At 34.6% G+C, this 25,815-nt stretch overlaps 1 protein-coding gene across 1 annotated transcript in view; it reads left to right on the forward strand.

The window, feature by feature from the left end:
- LOC145283595 (uncharacterized) overlaps positions 1-25,815 on the forward strand; it is a 3,312,299-nt gene that overhangs the window by 3,120,672 nt on the left and 165,812 nt on the right. The window contains exons 19-20 of the mRNA XM_080132527.1: positions 2,538-2,787; positions 20,242-20,438. Of these exons, the coding sequence (XP_079988653.1) occupies positions 2,538-2,787; positions 20,242-20,438 (447 nt within the window). The remainder of the gene's footprint in view (positions 1-2,537; positions 2,788-20,241; positions 20,439-25,815) is intronic.

Genomic DNA, 25,815 nt, shown 5'->3' on the forward strand with positions numbered 1-25,815 from the left:
CTATTTTTACGCTTGCATACATTTAACCATTATAATTGACATGTGTGTTTATGAAAGCAGTCAGTAGACATTGTTAAAATTTCAAGGGTAAAAAAATACTTCTAAATTATCCAATTAGTATTCCGTATACCGGAAACAATGTTTTCAAGTGTTGCTTTCGTATTGTACTACTTATATAACGACTTAGATATTTCTTCTCATCACACTATTATATATTATTTTAAGTATTATTATATAGTCTTATATACCACGCCATATATAGTATTACATAGTGTTATATATAATCATATATCACACTATTATATAGTATATATTATATACCACCTTTTTATATATTATACCCATATATATATACAGTAGTAGCGTTTATGTGTATGTCTGTGTGTACAACTCTCCTACAGCTCACATCACTGAATCGATCATAACCAAGCCTGACATGATGATGGTCCCCTACCTAGGGATGGTACACACCATTTTTCAAGGTTGAGATCAAAGATCAAGGTCATAGCGTATTATATAAACTCTCTTGCAGCACACACTACTGGAGCGATCATGACCAAACGTGTTCCAGCAGCCATCTTGTTTAATGAAATAAGTTTTATTCAACCTAATGAATTAAAGTGTTTCGATTTTTTTGTCTTACAGAGAAATTACTTATTATTTTCATTACTTAATATTCATTTTCTGTAATTTGTTAAATCGGGGTTATATCTAAATATTATTTACATCAGTTGAAAATACGAAACTAATTCTTTACATTTTACATTATATATTTCAAAATTTATAATGATCGATTTATTAGTTTAGGAGTTTATCCTGTATAACGATAGATGCATATAGAAAAAAAGAGAATATAGAGAGAGGTGGAGAGAGACATACCTTATATTATAGGCATGCACTCCTAAATGTGATTGTTTCCAAAACTAATGTGCCAATGTTACTCATCGCGTTGCCTAGAATATATATTCCAAAATGCATAATGATCAGTTGGTTTAGGAAATTATTCTCTACATATAAGTATATAAATATTTATATATAGACACACCTCACTCGAATTAATTTTTCTAACTTATACAACCTATGATGTTTGTTATGTCGAGTCTAAATCCTATCCTTAATCCGTGATCGGATTAGATGTTGTGTTTCGTCAGTAAATAAAGTCCAAAATTTCGATTTGCACTAAAACAAATCAGGCAAATCAAAGTCTGTATAACTGTAAACAATTTTGTATTCATATTTTCTGTAACAATAAATACATTGTACTTAGTATGGAACAATCTCATATTTCATATACAGGGTGAAACGATAAAAATGTCGCCATAGAAAATACGACATGATTCCATTTCCATTTGATGAAAATCAGTTTTCTTATTTCATCTACTAGTTGACCACTTGTGTACAAATCCCAAGAGCGATAGAAGTCGTCTATAATGTTTTAAAGTAACACAATGTTAAACAAGCGAGATCGGAGATGGGCCTCTGTACAACCCATGCTGTCTACCGATCCAAGTTATGATAACAGGACAATTGCCAACACTCTCAAAACGCTGGATTACTACGAATAACAGGGACGTGCTCAGGATGATAAAAACAAAGTTTCCGAACACGGTTATGGTGTTTGGTTTAGTTTAAAGTGAGAGCCCCATCATGCCATCCCACATTTTCGAAGTCGGATTGAAAGTCAACAACAAAGTCTACTTGAATGTGCTGAAGTGTGTGGTGATCCCCTGGTGCAATCGGGTGGCTGCTAGAAGCCCTTGGGTGTGACAGCAGGAGTCGGCGCCGTCTCACAAGTCCAAAGAGACTCAGGCTTGGCTTCAGAAAGAGTATTACGATTTTGTACCCTTCTCTCACTGCCCTCCTCCTCTTCCGACCTGCACCCACTGGACACTCGTTTTGTCATATGTCTAGAATATCACTAAAATGACCCCCACAACACCAAAACCAGTCTGATCGCTGCCATCTGCCGAGTATTTGCCGAGCTCCCGCAGACGCTTGTGAAAAAGGCATACTCCCAGACCGGACCCGTATCGAGGCGTGAAGGCCGTTTCATTAAATAGATGTCAGCTCTACTACATAATCAAGTTACCTGAATTGATTTTTTCAATAAAGGTTTTTAATTAAAGCTGTAGTGTTGTTTTTTTTTAGGGCGACACTTTTATCGTCATATCCTGTAGAGTGTTATTCATTATGGCATTCAATAGTTGAAAATAGTTAACAACATGAAACATGTTTTAACTTATTCGCGTTATAGATTATAATAACTAAGGTTTAGCATAAATTAATACTGACAGAATGAGGATAATCTACGCTGTTGATTAAACTAATGTTTCAGTTTGAAATCCTGAACATGATTTCGAGTTCGTAAAATAAAGTTCGATTAGAACGCTCACAATTTCGAAAAGATGCAAACGAGCGAAAACGGAGGTTACATCGAGTGAAACGTTGTGAATAGTTATTCGAATCAGCCAAATAATGCAAATCACCAATCTTCGTCTTCCGAAAGCTAATATTTGTTTCCCATTCTTCTGTTTCAGGTCAGAGAAGCTGAAACCTTTCTGGTTGAATCTTAACGACAGTGAACGTTCCGGTTTCCAGCAACTGGCCGACATGCTGTTGCCATCCGAACCGAGCAAAGAGTTCCGAGAAGCTGTGAGTCGGTCCCTCGACATTCCAGACTGTAAAGTAGTGCCTTTCATCGGAGGATTTCTCAGGGATTTGAGAGCGGTCTTTGTCGGGGTGCCCAGTATTATTGTATTGGCTTCCGAAGAAAACCAGTCTTTGGAGGTAAGCTCTCATCTTTTAGGTGTGTGATAATAAATCGGTGAGTTTGTAGATAACATTTATATTCCAATTCCATTTTGAGATGCGTCCCATAATGCTGTTTGCTCTACCGTTTTATAGCGCTGTGATACTATAGACGCTTCCCTCCACAAGAGCGTTATAAAGTAACACATAAAAAAGTGGAAAAAAATTGTTGCAAGTAAATTCAGCACAATGGTTATAAATGGTTCGCCAAGTTACAAAAGTTGGTCCGAAATTGGGTGGCTGATCAGCTGGAAGTGACCGAGTAAGCGGATCTTTTTCCGCATATATTTTGCTCGTGAACAAAAGATCGGACATAGGATTTCCGATTTTGAGTCAATAAATTTAGGAGTCATGGTTTTAGTTTGCGCCGGTTGACGACAGTTTGCGGCTCGGAGAAGGTCAGAAGAGCTTTCGCAAACCCGAGGTGAGCTTACTTCAACCGAACTAGAATGATGGCTTCGACAACCAGATTATATTTATTCGGTTTAAACATTGTGCACTGAAACTTAACTACAATGCGTTGTTCTTTATTTTTATACCTTTATTCTTCTTTATTTTTATACCTTTATTGTTCTTCTTTATTCTTATACCTTTATATCAATCGCCAAGACGACAAGGCTACAACAAGAACAAGAATAAATGAAAAAGAGATGAACACGAATTTAAAATGAGCGTTGAGGTCGTTAATTATCGAGGAGGACATACGGAAATTTTATAGCAATCCTCACTTTCCCCAATGGCTCATTCTAATCTGTTTTGCTGATATTGCACATGGACAGCAAGCGTTCCGCTGATTCAGACGCCATAAGTCAAACAAAAAGAAGAACATATTTTTAGTCTCTAAAATCATTGTAAGAGTAAAATAGCAGGATAATCAAGAGAAATCATATCGAACTGAGCAGAAAACACATTGAGTCATAGAAATTATGAACTCGCGATTCCTGGAAAATTTAAATAACGGGTCAACAACAATTCCTTACTATCCAACATCCTGATGCCGTTTGCACGGTAACTCAGAAAAGTTAGCTGCTTGCTTAACGGTTCATCTTGAACTCCACATGAGACCCCACAAACCATTCCTTTCAAATTTTCCCAGACAACTCTCGGTGATCTGATCCTCACCCTTTCCAAGGTACAGAATATGATAAAAAAAACTTAGACGTAAGGAGTGTGGGTTTATCTTATGACTGCTATATTAATAAAAAAAAATGTTCTGCTGAACTAACCTCTGGTCTCTCTGAACTCTACAACAAATGTCTTGCCAAATCTTGTTTTCCGAATAGCTGGAAATTTTCTTCAGAGGTACAAATGTTCGATCTTTTATGAAAGAACTGGCCCGCTTTACAACCTCCTTCTCAGTCTCAACAATCTCCTCATTAGAATCTTTGAATAGTGAGCCGGTCTAGCGATACTTTACCTCCTTGTAAATGTTAAACTTCTTTCTGGCCGACAGTATAAATTTAAGCCAAAACGTTCAACTGCGAATATCCTAAGTATTGTCAAAGCAAATAATCCTTAATATATCTGAACGCCTTTCACAAAGTTTTACATAAATGTCTTGTGAAAATTGAATCATACGTTATTACTGAATGAATATATACTGAATGAATATACGATCTTTTTTGCTAAAGGAAGGATTTCACTTGTCTATGACCTAACATCCAAATAGCATTACATCAAGGATAGATCCTTAGACCTTTATTACTTCTGATATTTATAAACAACCTTCCCGATGAAATTGTGCCCGAGATGGAAATATTTGCTGATGGCACCAGTGTATGTATTGCAGACAGTGACAAAAGTTGATTTAGAAATTATATAGACTGAAAAGCACATCGGACGACCGAATATATAACATGAGCAACTTGCAGCATAATTTTTCCCCAAAGTTGCTGGATTCAGCATTAAATAACCCGACGATATGCCGTAAAACAAAGTTGACCCTAGTTTCATCCTCCATTAATCATCCAGAATAAAAAATATGTGCCTGTTTTTCCTATCTCCACACTTTATTTTAAATTGCTGTTACTGTCAATGAATATGCAAAACACTTATCTGTACTTTTCAAGTGGACGTCAATGTAATTCTCCGACGATTTAAATTATGTTTGCATTTTGTGTTTTGCTTCATCCTCATCAGTAGTAGTAGTAGTAGTAGTAGTAGTAGTAGTAGTAGAAGAAGAAGAAAAAGAAGAAGCAGTCACTAAGAGTTCTCACACAGGTCATCATAAGAGATTGCTCACTAACAACAACCGATGTCTGGAGGACAAGTCTCCCCAAATTTCCAGTACTCTTCCAGTTGATGTCTGGTTAGTTCTTTCTGATCTCGGTCTTTCCACCCTCTTTAACTCTTTGGCTATTTAGTATTATTGTTGTCATTTATTATTATTATTATTATTATTATTATTATTATTATTATTATTATTATTATTATTATTTTTATTACTACTATTATTATTGTTGTTGTTGTTGTTGTTGTTGTTGTTGGCGGCGGCGGCGGCGGCGGCGGCGGCGGCTCACAAGAAGCTTTCACAGTGGTCATCAAAGATCTCTCCTTGATAAAAACTGTGGTGTTCCCTGGAAACTTAGTGACAACAATTTTCCCCAGGTTTCCAGTATTCTCCATCTCTCTCGATAACATTTGCAAATGACTTTGCATTATCGCAACAGCCGCTTACCATTGATTACTCACTAGTAGTGACCATTGGTCTTCATTGAAATTTGAGTGGCAATAAGCCTCCCCAGGGCCCCAGTTCTCTTCCACGTCTAGCGAGAGTCTGGTCAGTGCTCTCTTCTCGGTCTTTCCTTCCTCCTTGATTATTCAGTCTCATTTTGGAGGTGGAGATGATGTACTATTTGGGGATGGGGTGGTGTTAGAGAACTTACAGATATGCCGCTTCACGGTTCTTAGTTCCATGTAGCGCTTCATGTTTTGCCTCTATAGCAGTTTGTTTGACCCGCGTATGTGGCTCATGCATGTTAGTCTCCACAGTCAAGAATTTTCCTTAATGTTTCAGCTGTTATCATTATCGTTATTCGTTGTACTTTTCCAGTCATTCCTCTGATTCCAATCCCTCCTATTCTTTTTTCAATGTTTTTGCGGATTTTTTCCTAGTGCTCTTCTTATTATAGGTATTATTCTTATTTTTTCCATCATCCATATCCCTTTCAGCATTCTGGCCAGCTCCGTGTATTTAATCCGCTTCTCCTTTTCTTTGATATTCACCTTGTGATCAGCTGGAACAGCAAACTCTACGATTTGACAGAACTTTTGTTTCTTGTTAATTATTACGACATCCAGTCTTCTTGCTTGGATGGGTTTATCAGTTGGTACATCAATGTCGCGTAGGATTTTGTGATTCTCGTTTTTAAGCACTGTTGTCGGCTTATGTTTGTACCATTTTTCTGTGCGTTCGATATACAGTTGTTTGCATAGTTCTCAGTGTACTGCCTTTCCCACTTGGTCGGGCTTGTTCTTGTATTCCTTTTAGACCAGTTTGCTGCATTCACTTACTATATGGTTTATTGTTTTTCGTCTCTTTGCCACAGAGTCTGCATTTACTGTTTTCTTGTGTTTTATCGATATTTGATTTTATGTGGTTCGTTCTTATCGAGTTATCTTGCGCTGTGATTATAAGGGATTCAGTTTATCGGCTTAGGTGTTCTTTTCGCATCCATGTCCAGGTGTTTTCGTTATTCTAATCTTTTGTCATCCTAATGAATCTTCCATATAGTTGCTTTTCTTCCCATTTTTATTTTTCCCCCTTTTTTATATCTCTGTTTTCTGTTTTGTCCATTCTTTCAGTGTCTTTCGCTGCCAAGATTATCCTTTCCGTGTTTTGCGTTATGTATTTTTCTTATTCTTTTTTGTGTCAGGCACACATCTTTCTATGCAAACTAGTCCTCTCCCGCCTTCTTTTGCTTTTCACGTAGAGTCGGTCAACATCGTCCTTTGGGTGCAGTGCATTATGCATGGTCATGAGTTTCCTGGTCTTCTTTTGTCTACTCTATGAATGGTCCTGAGTATCTTACTAGTAATACTGCCCATGTATTTATACCTTTTATTAGATTTCTGCTATATAATTTAGTTTCTAGAAGTTTTCTTGTTCTCCTGAGATATTCTTTTCTAATTCTCTCTTTCATTTCTGTGGCTTTGATGATATCTGCTTCCAGAAATCCCAAGTATTTTTAGGCGTCTTGTTCCCCTATGGCTCTAATTTCCGTTTGGTTGGGTTAATCCATGCCTTTTGTTATCTCCAGTTTTACCTTACTTATAACTAGTACTGCGCACTTTTCTATACCAAACTCCATTTGGATATCCTGGCTGAAGATCATTATAGTGTTTATTAGTTTCTCTAGTTCCTTTTCGTTTCTTGCAAAAAGTTTCAGGTCGTCCATGTACATCAGGTGGTCCATTTTCCCTCTGTATTAGAGAACTTGTATCCAGCTTGACACTTTTTCAGTATATTGTTCAGGGGCATCATGGCTATGATTAACAGCAATGGTGATAGTGAATCTCCTTGAAAGATGCCTCTTTGTATGGTAATTTTTGTTATGTGTTGTCCATCAGCTGTCAGTTCCAGTCCCCATGTTCTAATTGCATTTTCTATCACGTTGATGATCCTGATTGCTATTTTACACATTTTTAAGCATTCTATTATGTTTGGGGGATCCTGTCGTACGCCTTTTTGTAGTCTATCCATGCCATGGCTAGATTCTTTCTCCTTTTTACCTCCTTTAGGATCTTTTGATCTATGTATAGCAGGTCATGTGTTTCTCTCTTTCCTTTCTGACATCCTTTCTGTTCCTCGGGGAGAAGTCCACTGTTATTCAGGGAGTGGTAGATTTGTTCTCTCAGTTGTACTGTTAGTACGTTCTACATTTCTTTTTAATCAATTTTCACCCCAAACAAGGTACAGTGCCACTTTGAAATAGGTGGCTACTATTGGGGACATAAGTTGCAGGGGTATTATGATGAGAGATGAGTAGTAAGATGTCTGTCCACATTACACTTGAACTTCTGCAAGTCAGTACAGCTGGGAAAGCAGAATCCCGGAAGGGAGTTCCAAAGTCTAGCGATTCTGGGGAAATCCTATTGGAGTAGAAGGCCTTCTTACACCTATGAATCTCTACCGTAAAGGGGTGGGATTTAGTTGCTTATCGGGTTTGTCAGGGGGTATTTACGTCGAGGGGTGGTACAAGTGCTTGTAGTTCGTGAGAGCATTCACCATTAAAGTACTTGTAGAACATTTCGTCGATGGGACAGAGGCTGAAGCCTAGATGACAGTTCAGGACCTATTAGGTTGGCGACTCTTTTTTGAACCCTGTCTAGGAATGAGAGACAGGTAGCAGATGCACCAGCCCAAATGTGACAACGGTACTCCGTACATGGGCGAATGGTGGCCTTATAGAGGTACAGGATACTTTCAGGGGTAAGCACCTGATAGGCCCATAGTTGCTGGGGGCGATTCCTTTCTCTATCTCCTTCTGTATCGATGCGATTCTGCCTTTGGTTATCCAATCGGGTACATTTGTTTCCTGTTTACATCTTCTCATGTTCTGGGCTAGTCTTTCGTGTAGTGTTGTGAATTTTTGGAACCAGTATACATGTATCCTGTCGTGTTCTGGTGTTTTCCAGTTTGCCATTTTTCCTATGGGTTTCTTTATGATTTCCTTGCTGATTTCATTCACTGTTCTTTCTTCGATTTGTTGTAACTCTTCTTTAATGTCTTTCAGCCATTCAGCATTTCTGTTATGTTCCTTTCGTTCTTCCCATATCTTACGCAATAGAGTTTTGTTTCTGTCGAGTTTGGTCGTTCTGTTTTTGTTTTTCCTTCGTTCGTATTTTTGTAGAATTGTCTTTCATTGTTTTTCAAATGTTCTGGGTTTTTTTTTGCAATTTTTGTTCTTCTTCTTCTTCTTCTTCTTCTTCTTCTTATTATTATTATTATTATTATTATTATATTTTGATCAGTGTTAAGTTAAAATACAGCATATAATATGATCTTATCAAACTTTTAACTCATACTAATAAGACTTTTGTTCGACAGATGTCACTCACACTCCTTTTCGCTAGCGTTAATCTCGCTCTGGAATATTCTGCTAGATCTTTCAAAAGAAAGATTAGCACAGTTAATCCGTTCTAAATCTCAATTCTCAAAGTTGAAAATCTCCGCCCCGTTTGTAATCAACTTATTGTTTTTTTTGTTTGTTTGGGTTTTTTTTTTTTTTTTTTTTTTTTTTTTTACGTTGCTATGGATTTTCGACGTCATTTTTTGTCCTATTTGCTCTGTTTTGTTCCACTGGTCTGTTCGCTGGAGGTGACACTCCACATCGCGATCCAATCACAGAGAAGTTACAGTTCAAAATTGATTCAGAGCGCATATCTTCACCCGGATTTGTGCTGAAGCAGAAGGTGGGAACAAGGAAATACGAACAATGAACGTTTTAACGTCCGTTTACATACGTTATATTTTAGGTGGCTTTGACAAAGACGAAAATAGAAAATATGTTGTCAAAAGTCTAACGGTTTAAATGTGACACGTATGAAAACGCGTAGAAAAAAAAGAGAGAAATGGAAGTCTGAGCGCATGTTGGGAACTGAGAATTTGTTTAAAAGCTAGACGAGACGAAATTAATATGAGCTTTTAAAAATACTTAATAATAGATTCTCTCTCTCTCTCTATATATATATATATATATATATATATATATATATATATAATCAGTTTAATATCAAACTGAACATGATTAACTTAAAAGATTTATTAAATCAATTTACAGATTAAATAGTAATGTAAAAACCGCCAGTTGATAATGTCAGTGATGGGAAGCTTTTTTGTTTATCTCCTAAACTGTCATGGCCGACCTTTTACTCTAAGGAATGGTAACTCTCTTGTCTTGAATGCGATAGAAATAACTGTCTTTCGCATAGTTTTCTTATTTTAGGCTAACACCAATAGTAATGTCAATTTTTTACCGTAGCGACATCTATGAATTAACAATGAATTATATCTTTGATTGAAATCGGGCGGTGTCAGCTTCTTAAAATGGGTATACGATTCTCCAAATAATTTGTGACATATAGTTAGTTAGTTTCGGATGGATGAAGATTGTAGAAAGGCTTTAGTTGCTTCTATTATAGATGTGCAAATCTTCAGTTGGAATTTATAGACCTTCACAGAAACCAATGCCATTCCCTTTGTTTTATTTACACACGCACGCTCACACACACACATGTCAATTCTTGTAGATCTTGTATATATCCTTTTTAGACGCATCCTGAAGTGTTTATGGATTTTTTTTTTTTTTTACATAGGCATCACCACATTATCAAGGCCAAGAGGCCACTCAATGATAAGGGTTAAAGAGTGTACAGTAGAAATTGGACAATATAGTAATCATTAGTAATGAAAATTTGGTAAATTTGATAACTTATATGGAACGGCTCATCAAGAACTTATTTACGTTAGACTTGAAGACAACCATATTGTAGTCAGCCGGAAAGCAGGAAAACGGAAGACAATTCCACAGGCGTGCAGTTCTAAGAAAGAAGCTTTGTTCATGGAATCTACGTTTAGGTTTAGGCACAGATAAAGAGTGGGGGGAATTATTGATAGTGTTTACAGCTAGACGAGTGTTTCTTGTGAAAGTTTGGCGAGGGGGGACCATAGATTGAAGCTCAGTCGAACACTTTCCATGAAAATAACGATACATCAGAGACAAACTCGCAACATTTCTTCTGTGAGATAGAGGTTGCAAGGAAGAGAAAAGGACATCTCCAATATTATGTATAGATAGAATTTAACGTTGTTAGAATTGATCAAACGCCTAACATTGTTCTACTATAAATGTATTCGTTATTGGTTATGCTTTACTTTGTTTGCTTTGCATGAATGCAATTGCATGCGACTGAGTAACAATTATATTCAACTGAAAGATATTGCACTATCAATTTCAACTGTCTGGTTCTTCTATTTTAACGACGTATAGGAATATATGTCATATATAACTAAATAAAATACGCCGATTCCTACAAATTTCAAGGGTGAAATAAAAAGTTTTCCAATATCTGCATAGATGCTAGTTAGCGACTCATTTGTTACCTGACGACTTAAGTCGCGGAAGATACCCGGTGTTAGAAGGGGAAGCATCTAAGCATGAGAGAGGTAAGATCGCCTCCCTTTTCATTATTTAGGATAAATAAAAAAAATACCGATAAAGATGTAATTTAAAAACATTAAAATTTATCGTTGCTACGCTGAAACTTTGGCTATTGCTTAGCTCCGTCTGCAATTAAAAGCCGCTCAGATGAACGTCGATATAGTTCCTATTTACTTGCCTCCCCATGAAGACAGGGGTAAACACAAGGTGGGGTTTAAATATGGATGGAATCGTGTTAAATGAAAGCTTTCTTTTGTTTAGAAGGATTAATCTTTCACTGGCCAATGACTGAAAAGATTAAGCGTAGTATCAGAAAAGAAACTACACTTTGTTCTTAGCCCACATAGTCCAATTCGAACTTATCCATAGCGTCTTCGAAGTAATCAAAAATATATTTAGCGGGAAAAGTTGAATTTCGCTTCGAAGTTAGGGGGTCTAGAACGATTGATTCTGACGCCGTGCCTGAAACCATAGAAGAAAATCCCGGTGACTAGCATTCAAATGTAGGCAGTTGAGCAAGAAGATGTCTATTCAAATACCTCTTGAGCTTCTGCATATCAGTACAATCAAGGAAACAGAGACCCGGGAGGTAATTCTAAAGTCTAGTAGGTCAAGGGAATGAACTATTTGAGTAGAAAGCTTTCTGCCATCTATGGATCTTTACAGTATAGGGGTGGGATTTTGCTTTTTGTAGGTTAGTCGATGGTATTTACGTCGAATGGGAGTACGAATGCAGGGAGTCCGTCGAAGTACTTTCTATTGAAATACGTGTAAACTAGGCACAGGGAAGCAAAATGTTGTCGATGCGATAGAGGTTGGCTGACAGTGCCGGATCTATGAGGTTGATGACGTTTTTCTGAACCCTGTTTAGAAGTAAGAGAGTAGTAGAAAATGCACCAGCTTAGATGTGGCAACCATATTCCATGCATGGGCGAATGGTGGCTTTGGAAAGGTACAAGATACTCTCGGGCGTGAGTAACTTTCTAGCACGTCAGAGAAAGGCCATCTTTTCGCAGTAGTCTTGGCAATGTCCTCGATGTATTTATTCCAATTCATGTTACCTATGAACGTTAAATCAAGGAGCTTGAACAAAACGCTTTCATATAGCGAAGCATTAGTCATCGCAATCATTGGTTGAGAAGTTTTCTCGTAATTATTATATTGCAAAACTTTTAATCACATGTTATTTTAATTGAGGTTGGTAGCAAAACAAAATAATTACAAATAAACTTAGACATTGAATTTTATCCATAGTCATTGTATAGTAATAAAGCTTAATCCTTAAATTCTATGAATTTTCTCAAATAAAAACCGATAAACTCTTAAACTACTGGTTACATAACATTGAAATTAACACGAAATATTAATCTTATATCAAGGATGGCTTGTAACGAGTAAAACTTTTGTTTAACACGTACAGAAATATATATCGGCAAGTTGAAATGCAAAATCTTCATGTCAATTTGCAGACATATTTTACTTCTTTCTGCGCATGACCGAATTAAATTTATGTCTTTAAGTCGTTTATTATTAAGATGTTCGTACCTATCTTTCGATAGCTATATCGGTAGGAGACGCAACTGGACTTTAAATGTTTTGGTTTCGATTCTAACTAATGGCACCCAGTTATTTTTTTAACTTTCGAAATCACTACTAAATATTAGGTACAATATAATATTCAATAGAGAATTGGCTCTGTAATAATAAATATAAAATTTGCATGAATTTGAATATATTTAAGCATTATTATTGGCCAGGAAATCCGGGCACCCCACCCTGCTAGTTATTAAAATAACTGTATATACATATAAGTTATGTATATGTATATGATATTATACATCAGCTTATACATATGCATTACTTTATAATTATATATATATATATATATATATATATATATATATATATATAGAGAGAGAGAGAGAGAGAGAGAGAGAGAGAGGGAGAGGGGAGAGAGATAAGCATATATACACATATATAGATTTAGACCGATGATTTCCTTCAAGAATAAACCATAAACATTTATACATAGCTCACTTGCCATAAGTATGTTTTATACTAATATTATGTTCTACTGTAGTGCGCTCTGAAACAATCAATATATACACTACATATTATTTTATAATACGAGTATATATATATATATATATATATATAGAGAGAGAGAGAGAGAGAGAGAGAGAGAGAGAGAGAGAGAGAGAAAGCAAAAATTCCTCTCCCAGTTTTAAGTCTACAGAGGTGATACTTGATATTAAGAAGATTTAGAACTGTGGAACAGATTCGATTTTATTTTGTGTAAAAGTAGTCGCTCAGGGGTCAGAATTGAAAAAAAAATGAACTTAGCAGGAGTAATTCGATTAAACCTGTTATTTCTGCGCAAATATATATTTATGCGTTCAAGTCGCTAATTATAACGTTTTCTTATCCATGTCGGTAGCTCAAACGGTAACGACTAAGGCTGGAGCGTCAAATGAAATAGTTTTAATTCTAGCTGATGGCACACGAGTCATTTGTTTTTAATCCTGAAATCATTACTATATAATGGGTACAATATAATAATCAATAGAGGATTGGCGCTGTAATAATAAATACGAAATCTGCATAAATTAAATATCAAATTTAAGCGTATTTTACGACCAGGTAACGCCGGATGGCCTGCTAGTATATATATATATATATATATATATATATATATATATATATATATATACAGGAATTTATTTAATTAGTTAAAAAATGTAAATAACAATAAAATATATGTTTAAAGATGTTTATATATTCTTTACTGAGATAGTTTTTGTTTGATTGTAAATTTATCATGTGAAATAAATGTTTTTAAAAACGAATACAATTACGTTTCAATATATTTCAGTTTCTTGGAGGTTTCCTGGCGTTGCCTGGTCGTAAAATACACATAAATATTATATTTTAATTTATGCAAATTTCTTATTTATTATTAATAGAAATAGGTATTAAATTATTAGTTTTAAACGTAACGTGGAAAATTAAGTAAAAAATGCTTAGAAACGGAGACATGTGCATGTGAGTATTGTGTTTGGGGGGGGTTCTAAACAGTTCACTTCTTGTAAATAAAAAATACTGGAGCTGAGATCAAAACACAAAATCTAAAGACAGTGAGTAAAGTACTATAGCCATTAGGCCAGCTTGACACGTTCTTTAAAAGTGTTTTCAAACTTACTTATTCTTAATATAAGTAATCTGTCATGTGAACGATTACCGCATGCGCATTTGTGAAACACTTGACAAAACATATAAACATCCAATGACTCCCTACGTAACTTTTTTAATTCTTATCCTTTAGCATCACTTTTTCTGGATGAAACCCAATTAAAACGTTGCTCACATGTCTGAATACCCTATATACCAAATTTCAAGTCTGTATATTAAAAAATCGTTGAGTATATGGGTTGAGAATTGTCCCCCCAACACACATTATCATTTTCATAACTATATAAATTTACTGGACCTAACCTATAATTGCCCCTAGTTCTCTAAGATGGAATTAAAGGAAAATTATAATCGTGTTTTTAGCTTCTTCAAAAAATGTAACCCTTATCGAAACTAATTTGCTTATTTTTCTCTGAATATATTGATTTCCATAATACACAGATATTTTATGTAGAGAGATAGACGAATATTTTTACACACCCGGAACTTACAAGACACCAACACCAGAGACATATGCAACATTATAGTGTTCATTTTAACACATAACAACTTTACATTCAATAACCAATACTTTTTACAAGTAGAAGGCTCCCAGCTATGGCAATATCTTCATGCACACATTCACACAAAAATACATACACACATACCACCTCAAACCATTGAACTATTACAGATACATAGATGCCATCTTTGTCATTTGATCACTCGGCGAAGACACACTGATGGACTTCTATCAACACATCAACAATAGTCATAACGCATATAATTAAGGATTGAATACTCCACCACACACATCCCTTTTTCAGACGTTCTGGTTAACATTTCCAATAATTATATCACCACATCACTATACACTTTCTCCACCGTAACTATCCACTCAAAATAATAAAACAAGCCATCAACAGAGCATCGCACATTAGCAGACATAATCTACTAACGTACAAAAAGAACAAAACAGTCACACGGATACTAATCATCTGCACAACCCCATAAAACGAATGTTCAAGTAACTACACCATGACTCCAGACTCAACACAGTATATAATACCCCCATTGGTGCAAAACGACAGTTCTCTAACCTACATTCTTTGCTAACATCCACTCAAATATATCGCACCCCCGCATCTCAAGGAAAAAAAAGCATGCAACAGGCCTAAATGTCTAATTTGTGAACATATCAACACCAACAGCACATTCATCCCTCCAGGCACCAACATCTAACCCAACCTTCTCCTCTCAACTGCAATGGCTCACATGTAGTATATTTATTATACTGCGCCGAATGCACAAAGAGCAGTTACGTGGGGGAAACCGGCCTGGAATTCTGCCTACGCTTTAAGAACCATAAACACACCATTAAAGACAAATCCAGTAGCTATACAATACAATTTACCAAACCACACAATAGACACCATTAGATACATCCTCATACCATCCAATTTCGATACGCAAAATCAGAGACGAAAATATGAAAAAAAAAAACTCATTCTAAAACTCAACACTTTAGGCATTAACAAAAGTCTGGGATTACTTAATGACTATCAGTTCTATAAAAACTCAGATTAACCATAGACATTTTTCTTTCTTGGACTAATATGCACGGTGGGTCGAGAAACCTTTTATATTTCCTCTCTAGCAAACTTTCTTTCCCAAACCTCCATATTTTCTCTAAGATTTTACCTTCTTCATATTCTCTATATATAGGTTTATGTATGTGTATGGGTGTGCATATGTACGCATATATATATTGTCTTTATGTGGGTATATATATATATATATATATATATATATATATATATATATATATATAACTACTTCATTTATTCACATAAAATTAATATACGAAAGTATAGATTTATGCGTAAACTTTAAGTATTTACTTCAAAAGTGCTCAATACGTAGGTAGAGCTAGTTAGTAATTTATAAAATATATAAGGCGATTAAGCTACACTGAATATTCGGCGTTTCATCCACTCTAGGATACCTCAGGCTTATGCGCGAATTCTGTGGTTGTTTATCGTTTTTATATGGTCTTCTTCTATTGAGAATTTAGTTAGCCAATCAGCTTTCTAGTATCCACCGCGCCCTTTCCTATCAGCCAATGGGCATGCATTTTATCGGACAAAGGATCTGTTTTAAAACTAGGTTAGTGTTTTTGTTTGTTTGTTTTAGTTTATATATAAATATATATATGTGTACATACATATATGCACATATATATACATATATATATATATATATACATACATATATGTGTGGTCGTTTATGTATATTCATGTTTATTTAATTTATTTATTTGTTTATTTTCTAGTGCTTTTGTTAGTTTTAAAACTATTTTGTATCGCTATCCTAGAGTAAATTTTATTTTGTGAACACAGTTATTTGCTATTTCTCTTCTACAGTTTAATAGATGTTGGGGTTCTTTAAAGCACAAGATAGCAAATTTTTCATGAAGGCATAATCTACATGGGTCGTCTAGATGCCTACACGTGATAGCTTGTCTTATTATTTTCCATTCGACTACCGAGGAATGTCCGCTTTCTTTGAGTTCCCAGTATTTATTCGCTAGTGTTGTTTTTATACGGTGTTTTTTTTTATTGTTGAATGTACTTTTGTGGTCATATATATATGTGTGTGGGTGTGTGAGTGTTTTCAAAACACATATATTTTCTCTAAGTAGTATATATATATGTATTTTCCGCACACCTATATCTCTTCTCCCGTTCCCCTCTCTCTCCCTCTTTCTCTCCCTTTCTCTTCCTCTCTCTTTCTCTCTACTCTCTCTCCCTACATATGCTTATGTATCTCTGTAGGTTTTTGTATCTATAGGTGTGTATACGTGTACGTATATGCGTACACGCTTATGTATGTGTATATGTATGGGTGTATATACAGGTGTGTATGTATATATGTATGTATATATATGTACATATATGTATATGTTTGTGTACGTATATGCATGTGCATATAAATGTACAAAATAACAAAAAAGAGTTTTTCGTATCTGTTTTAAAATACAGTTGTAGTTGGAAGCGACGTTTTCGTTCCTTTTTTTGAACCAAAAAATAGCCGTTGACTTACAAATGTTTTTACAGCGTCTCCTCATAACGTCTTATATCCTTTGAATTTTTGTTCTCTCTTGGGATAAATATGCCGTTGGAATTTAAAATATTAGAAAGTTAAATGCGCGTTTCTTTATCTTTATTTACTGTTTAATTTTTAATTGTTCTTTTATATGTATATATGTATTGTGTGTATGTGTATTTTTGCTTACTTATATGTATATGTATTTAAGACTGACGTGGCACTTTCTCATTAACTATACTTTCTCCCTTTTCCTCTTCCTTCCTTTTCTTCCATTGTGTATGTCCATCATTTTCATTACACTGAGGAAGACCGAAGGATCGGTCGAAAATATGTTATTGTGAAAAAGTTGAGGTTTTTTTTTTCATAATAACATTTTGTATTCCTGCACGTCACCAATACAAAACGAATAAAGAAAGGTTATAAACTTTATACTTTTCGTATCAATTTGTATACATTTTCACACACACACATATATATATATATATATATATATATATATACACACACATATATATATATATATATATATATATATATATATATATATATATATATATATATATATATATATATAAGAAGGGAGACCAGTCCTAACCCTTGATTTAATGGGGATCGACGAATGTTCCACACTCCTGGTATTATTATTGTCATCGAAAACAAGTGCAATTCCCCATTTTGTAATCAAACCGATTGATTGATTGGTCGATTGATAGCTCTAGTCGGAGACTCATCTCGATGCATCGAGAGGAAGCTTCACATGTCTCCTCGCAGTGACAATCCTCAATACATTAATACATTACAGTTTACATTGCACTTTAGAGAACCAACTGTTGACTTTATGAATTTATTTTCATATAATGGCTTGAATTAAAGTTTAAATTGCAAAAGTCAAGTATCATAGTTCAATTGTGTTATAAACAGAAGCATCAATTTCAAACGCGCCTCTGTCTTATTAAAGAACCTTCTATTGATTTTATACGCCGAGCCATTCTGCTTATGCGGTGATAAAGCTTCTCAAATGCACATGGTATACTGTAAAAGAGTTTTAACTTTGGTAAAAATCGGACTGTTCGTTCTTTAATCAGGTCTTTCCGATTATCGATTTTTATTGGATTTATTCCGATACAAAACTTCTCTAAGAGCACTCTTAGACAAATAATGTACATTGTGAGAATTTTTTAATAGCTGTTTCTGAAAACATCGTGAACGAATTCATACATACACACACGCAAAATGACTTTTATATATAGTAGAGATAAGTGTTGTAAAATCAGTTTATCTTTCGAGACAACTGACCTTTTTATTACTTTCCAAACAATATTCCATTTATTTATAGAAATTGATGATGCTGAATCTTGTTTTGGCTTGCATTCAAAGCATACTTTCAAATATGCTGAGCAAATGTGGGACATTTTACCCACTTTCCCATTGCAGTATTTATTGATCTTTTCTTCATAAAAAGCTGGTCGGAAATCGATAATAATCGCAAATTTATTTGAGACAAGCCAACGTCTCTCAGAAATCAATGATTACCCATCTTGAAAAGTTATGGCTTTACGTAAACATGATTCAGTACTCGGAAACGGTTGCTCTGCACTTTAGCTATGAAACATTTGGTCATGGATTATCAGACTGTTCATTGTCTTTTACTTTCTAAGAAATGGTCGGTTGAAAGTTCAATTCATAAAAGACGTGATAACAAAGAATAACAATTGTCTGATCAAGTCTGAGAGAATGAGAACAATCTACCAACGTGTGTTATTTAAAAAGTTTATTACTAAGATTATTCGGACTACTATTCTCATTTTGAATGTATTTCTCACAACGTTTCTGCTGATGTAACTTTTGATTATTTTCGGGAGCGTCTTGTCAAACTCGGGAATCTGCATGTAGAACTCGAGAATCTGCCTGGACAGACTCTTTATTTAATCAATGAGGGTAGCTTGCTTTCGTGTTGTCTGCTATGGCGGAGTAGGTATCGTAATTGTATTCTTAGTATTGCCCTACTGATGATTGAACCTGCAGCCTCCAAAAGACTGTCGCTTAAAGAGATTATTACTTATTATTACCGCGGATCATAATAATAATACAAACTGTTAATCCTAATCCAAACAAAATAAATTCTTAAATACTTTAAAAAAAAAAAAGTTCTATTCGAAATACCATTGTTCAATATAAAGAATAGTAGTCCGAATAAAGAAATAAATATTTATAAATTAATAAATATTTATAAATTATCTTTGAAGTGAAAAAGTCATCTTTTCTTTTCGTTTATTTTGATTAGGATGGATGAGGCATTTGTAACAGTGGGTTAGTTAAAATCATTAGTACTTAAACCTCATCAGTATATCCCGTATTTAAAAATTCAGTCTATCGGTTACCTTCTTCTCAGTATAGACCAATAAGTCTCCTGTGCGTCATGAGTAAGTTGCTGGAATCTGTGTTAAATAGAGAAGTAGTCAACCACCTCAGCAAAAATAACCTCTTCAGTGACATGCAATCTGGTTTCCCTTTTACTGGCAGATGTGCGAACGGTTATATCTCATAGGTATTAGCGAATCTCTCGACGAAGGTTTCCTTTCTAAGACAATTGCTCTTGACATATCAAAAGCTTTTATAAGGTATGGCATAAAGGTTTACTCTACAAGATTTCCAGGTACGGTATAGCTGAAAATGTCTTCACAATTATAAAATCTTTCTCTCTGATAGATTCATAAGAGTAGTGGTTGCTGAGCCAAAATCAGAAGCTCACAGTATTAATTAACAATCAAAGTACGGAACCTCGTATCCAAGAAGACATTATTACTTCAAAGATACCAACCAATTTTTGGCTAAATATTTTCCCATTGCAGGTCTGTCGTCTTTGCACCTACTAAACATGCAGTGCTACACTTGTGTACATGTGCTCCATAATATAAATATATGTCCGCACCTAATTATGTATTATAATAATTGTTTAAACATTTACGTGTAATGTTTTCGTCTTTCATTTTAGTTTATCTCTGACTACAATGGCGAGGATCGGTTCATGACAAGGATTGGTGTCGGGGGCCTTATGAATTTACAGAAACTGAAGGAAGCTCACATAGTCATGAACGATATTTGCCTTTTTCATCACCACGCCGCTCTACAAAAGGCGCAAAGTTGTATTTCCAATTTGAACAAAACAGAACCGGAAAACATACAAAATACGTAAGTATTAGAAACTGTTCATATACATCTATGAACATAGCTATTATGTTCACCTCTGTTCCTTGTGACATCAGGTTTGTTATATATACTTAACCAAAGATAATACTTCTTGGTACTCATGCAGAGAGTGATCCGTGCTGAAATAATAACGTTATTATTTAAAAAGCCATTCTCAACATGGGGAGGGGAGGGTGTTTTGTACCTATTCTGTACTTTAACCTTACAATTGAATAAAAAAACATATCATAAAACTTTAATTAAACGTGGAAATACGATTTAAAAAAATAGTGCGAATCACTCTCTGCATTAGCACCTTCTTCTCTTTATTTCTATATCGTCTTTATGGATATTATAGAAGTAAAGAAATTTCGTATTGTTTGGCTCATGCGGACTACTGTTCTTATTTTAAACTTCTTTATGCATATCTTATCGAACTCGGGAATCTTTCTGTCGAATTCTGGAATCTGCACTGAATTTAGAAGGGAACCTTTTATTTTTTAATGTTACCGAGTACTTTATTCGTTACGCCACAGATCCAAGATACATTTGAAGAAGGTCAGAGATTGCAGCGGCCGAAACCTTGCGAAAATGACACTCAAGATGAGAACAGTAGTCGTAATAATTCAAATAATACGAATTATAATCCTTCATTTGAAAAAAATCAGAAACGTGAAGAAATTTATTATTTTGCTGTCTAATTTGCGTTTGCGGTATCTACAAACACACAATACAAATTAGTTGAAACGATAGAGTCACTCTTTCTTTAACTGATCAGAGAGAAATTACAAACCACAAGAGAGTAGTTAAATCAACATACAGTGAGTTGAATCGAAAGAAGTATAGAAATAGTTAAGAGATTAATGAATTGCCCAATTAATTACAAATAATAATTTTTTTTTTAACTATGACTCATACAAGGAATATTTTAAAATGTATTTTTTACTCTTTTTCACGCCCCCCCCCCCAAAGCAATATTGCCATTTGGAACAAAAGGGGTTACTTTTGGGATCGTGTCTAACAGGAGACTGGTGAGTTGAGCAGTGTGATATCTGTTCACATTACATTTAAATTTCTGCGGATTAGTACATTCAGGAAGGCAGGATACAGGGAGGAATTCCAGTGTCTAGCAGTTCGATATAAGAATATAAGAAGGCCTTTCGATATCTAATGACTTCATTACTGGGACTGGGCTGCTTTTCTGGTTATTCGGTGGTATATACGTCGAAAGGGCACAAGTGTTGTGATTACAACAGAGCATATTTCATTAAAGTACTTGTAAATCAGGCATAGGGAGGCAACATTGCGGTGATGGGGCTGATGTTTGAGCTTAGACGACAGTGTGCGACATATTAGATTTAAAATTCTTTTTTGGATCCTGTCTAGGAGTGAGAGAATAGTTGTAGATGCACCAGTCCAGATGCGGCAACAATACTCCATGCATCGGCGAATTCTAGCTTTGTAGAGATGTAGGATTCTCCTTTGTGTGAGTACTTTTCTAACACGGTAGAGAGAGCCCAACTTCTTTGCAATATATTTTGTGTCATTAAATCATATAGGAAAAAACTTAGGAAAACAAACGTTGATTAACTCTGTTTTAGTAAAACAATACATATGAATTTAAAGATTTTCTAAACGCATACGGCTGCTTAAGTATAATTTATATGGTTTGGCCACAGGTTCACCTTAACAGTAGCGATATGTGATTTAATGAGAAGAAGCGTACGAATGTACGGTCATGGGAAATAGGGATGCTCAAAAATATATGAGGATTACAGAGCCACAGGGAAATGGATCTATGTTTTTTTTGTATAAAAATATATAATTGCAGTAAACCCTATTGGCCGTCTCCCAAAGAGGAGTGGAAATGACATAAAGTGGATTTAATTTTTCATCATATTTACCCAGGAAGAGCACGACATTCATAGCTATTATTAAAGGATTATATAAGACGGTTTGACTCGGCTGATACATACATGGTCATAGACGACCACCAGAAATTTTATTTAATTTTAATGTGGGTATCCATTGCTGCCTAGCGTGCATCCAATATTGAAAAAAAGGAGAAAAAATTTATATCAAGCGGAACGTTGTTTTATCGCTAACGTTCACAGTCCAACTTAACATATCACTCACAACACGTTTTTTTAAATTATTTTTCATCCCAAGGCATATTGCCATTTAGAACGTAAGGAGCTACTATTTGGGATCGTGTCTAATCGGGGAAATTGAGCAGTGGGATGTTTGTTCATATTACATTTAAACTTCTGCAGGGTAGTACAACCAGGAAAACAGGAAATTCTAAAGTTTAGTAGTTTGAGGGAAGAAACTTTTAGAGTAGAAGTTTTTTCAGTGTCTAAGGACCTCAACAGTTGTGGGGTGAGGTTTTATTATTGTCGGGTTAGTCTGGAGTATGTACACCGAAAGGGCCAAGTGCTATGAGTTTATCCAAGCATATTCCATTAAATTACTTGATAACAAGATCAGGTATGCAACATTACGGTGATGGGACAGGAGTTAGAGGTTGGATTATTGTGTGGAATCTTTTTTATGGAAATCTCTTCAGACAATGCATTAAGCCACTTAATGTAAAGAGCTAAAAATAGTACTTCAATGTCAAACACTTTCTAACGATGAGTGTTAAATTGAATAGATTCTGATCCAGAAAACAGCAATTCTTCCTTCTTTGTTAGAAACATCGGTTCTGGAATGTGAGGACTAAAGGACAAATTAAGGAAAGCGAGAATTACGCATATTCCGGAAGTAAACTCAAGATCCACTTTCTACTCTCTTTACATCTGAAACTCTTTTTGGACCCTGTTAAAGATTAAGAGATTAGTTGTAGATGCACTTGTCCCGGTGCGGCAATAACAGTCCATGCATAGGAAAACTGTGGTTTTGTAAAAGTTTAGAATACTCTCTGGTGTAAGTAATTTATAGCACGATAGAAAAAGGTTCACACTCTTTTCTGCAGTCTTGGCAATACCCTCAATGTATTTGTTCCAATACATGTTGTTTGTGAATGTTAAGCTAAGTAGCTTGAATAATTAGGACTTCACAAACAACTACAAGTTATATCCGGCCACGAACAATACGTAAGTAATAAAATATAGAAATTTATAACATGATTCATAAAATTTAGATTATATAGGTTACTGTTCTCATCTTAAGTATTATTTGCACAACGTTTTGGTCGATGTAACCTCCGACCTTTTTCAAATGTATCTTCTCAAATTCGGGAATCAACACTATTCTTTAGTTTAGTCTTCAATATCTTCGACACTACAAATACAATTGCGATTTATTTATGACTTGTACGCAGTTGTGGTTGACGGAACGAGGACACGCTACTTCCTGGATTATATAAAGGGTCCCGTTCGAAATTCTGTGCAGATTCCCGAGATCAAAAGATTTTCGAGTTCGATAGGAATATTCCGAAGTTCGAGAAAATAAACTTGAAGAAGGTTGGAGGTTACATCGACCCTAAACGTTGTGAAAATGACACTCATGATCACAGCAGCAGTTTGAAGAATCCAAATTATTTGAAAAATCAATTCACATCTCAAAAATTCAGAAACGTTTATAACATAAGTTCTTGTTAGTATCCTGCTTTCTGGTCTTTGATCAAACATTTGGAAATGAATCAATAATATTCAAACATATTTTCATTTTATAGTTTTAAATAATGTGGAATTTTTCGAAAGAATTTTCACTCTTATTCAGTCAAGACGGTGATGCAATATTTATATATGTTTTTGTTGTTTTTTGTTGTTTTTTGCTTGTTTGTTTTGTTTTGTTTTTGTTTTTTGTTTTTGTGTTTTTTGGGGTTTTTTTGTCAGTTGTCGTGTTAATTTTCCGATTGCTAATGTTAACTTTCTTCAAAAAGTAAATACTGTTAATTTGGATTTTTGTAGTGTTTTAAGGAACATACCTAATATCATTTGTGTGTGTGTATGTGTGTGTGTGTGTGTGTGTGTGTGTGTGTTTATTTTGTGAGTGTATGTCTTTTCTTATTAGTTGGGGTATTGAATTTAAACTTGTATGTTACAGGATTTAATATCATTAATAGTATGGTTTGATAGTGCGAAATCAGACAATAAACCGAAGTACTCAGTAGAGGTTTTACATGACTTTTGTATCTAAACTATATATATATATATATATATATATATATATATATATATATATATATATATATATAGTGTGTGTGTGTGTGTGTGTGTGTTTAAAATGTATTTTAAAATACAGAAAGTATAAAAGTTTATAACTTTTCTTTATTCGTTTTCTATTTAGTGATGTGCAGGAATACACAATAATATTATGAAAAGGAATTAAAAAACTTTTTTACAAGTACATATTTTCGACTGATCCTTCGGATCTTCATCAGTGTAGTGAAAGTGATGCACAGGAAGGAGGAGAAGGTATAGCCAACGAGAAGTTGCCACGTTAGTCTTAAATACATACACATATAAGTACGCACATACACACATACATATAAAAGAAAAAGAAAAAATTTACCAGTAAATAAATATAAAGAAAAAAATATATATATATATACATTATTGAGTGTGTAATTTAGTTTTATAACTTGCAAACTGTTAAAATCGTTTATTTCTTAATCCTCTCTTTTGGATTTAAGAACAATGTAATATAATATTAATTTAACCATGCATATTGTTTGACAATATTTTCATTTGTTTTGGGAGGAACCTAAACTTTTTGGACATTGTTGTTGGATTTTCTTAGAATTCCTGCTGGGAGACAATGAGACATTTTGAAAGCTATTACTTAAATAAACATTGCCTCGAAACAGCTGTGAAAACTTTAACGCCTTTGTATATACGGTTTATTTGGAACATGATTTGTGAATGGTTTTAATCGCTAAAAATACACACACATATCTATATATATGTATATATATATGTGTGTGTATATATATATATATTTATATATATATATATATATATATATATATATATATATATATATATATATGGCATAATCGCGTTGACATACAGGTTCTCATTAGATCACCGACGTTCAGCGACGTGGTGGAACTTGGCCAATACCAGATGGATGACCATTGTGCAATGTTGGGTGCTGTATGGTATCTTCCTATGATCGGAATATACATGCGGCTAGTGAATTTAATTTCCATCGTAATCTTTTTCTTTATTAGGAATCCGGCAGCCCGGCCATGACTAAGATCACACCAGGCATTACCGGTTCGTTTTATATATCCTTATCATATTTTATGAATCCAAAGATGCTATTGTTGGCATTGGTTTTCCCGATATTTTTATTAGTAAAACTTCTTTCAGGAAAGACATAAGGTATTTATGAGAGAGACCACGTGAAGGTTGCCAACCCTTTTAATTTA

This window comes from Euprymna scolopes, chromosome 8, assembly GCF_053919585.1.
Source record: "Euprymna scolopes isolate OS-2025 chromosome 8, ASM5391958v1, whole genome shotgun sequence".
Classification (NCBI taxonomy): Eukaryota; Metazoa; Mollusca; class Cephalopoda; order Sepiida; family Sepiolidae; genus Euprymna; species Euprymna scolopes.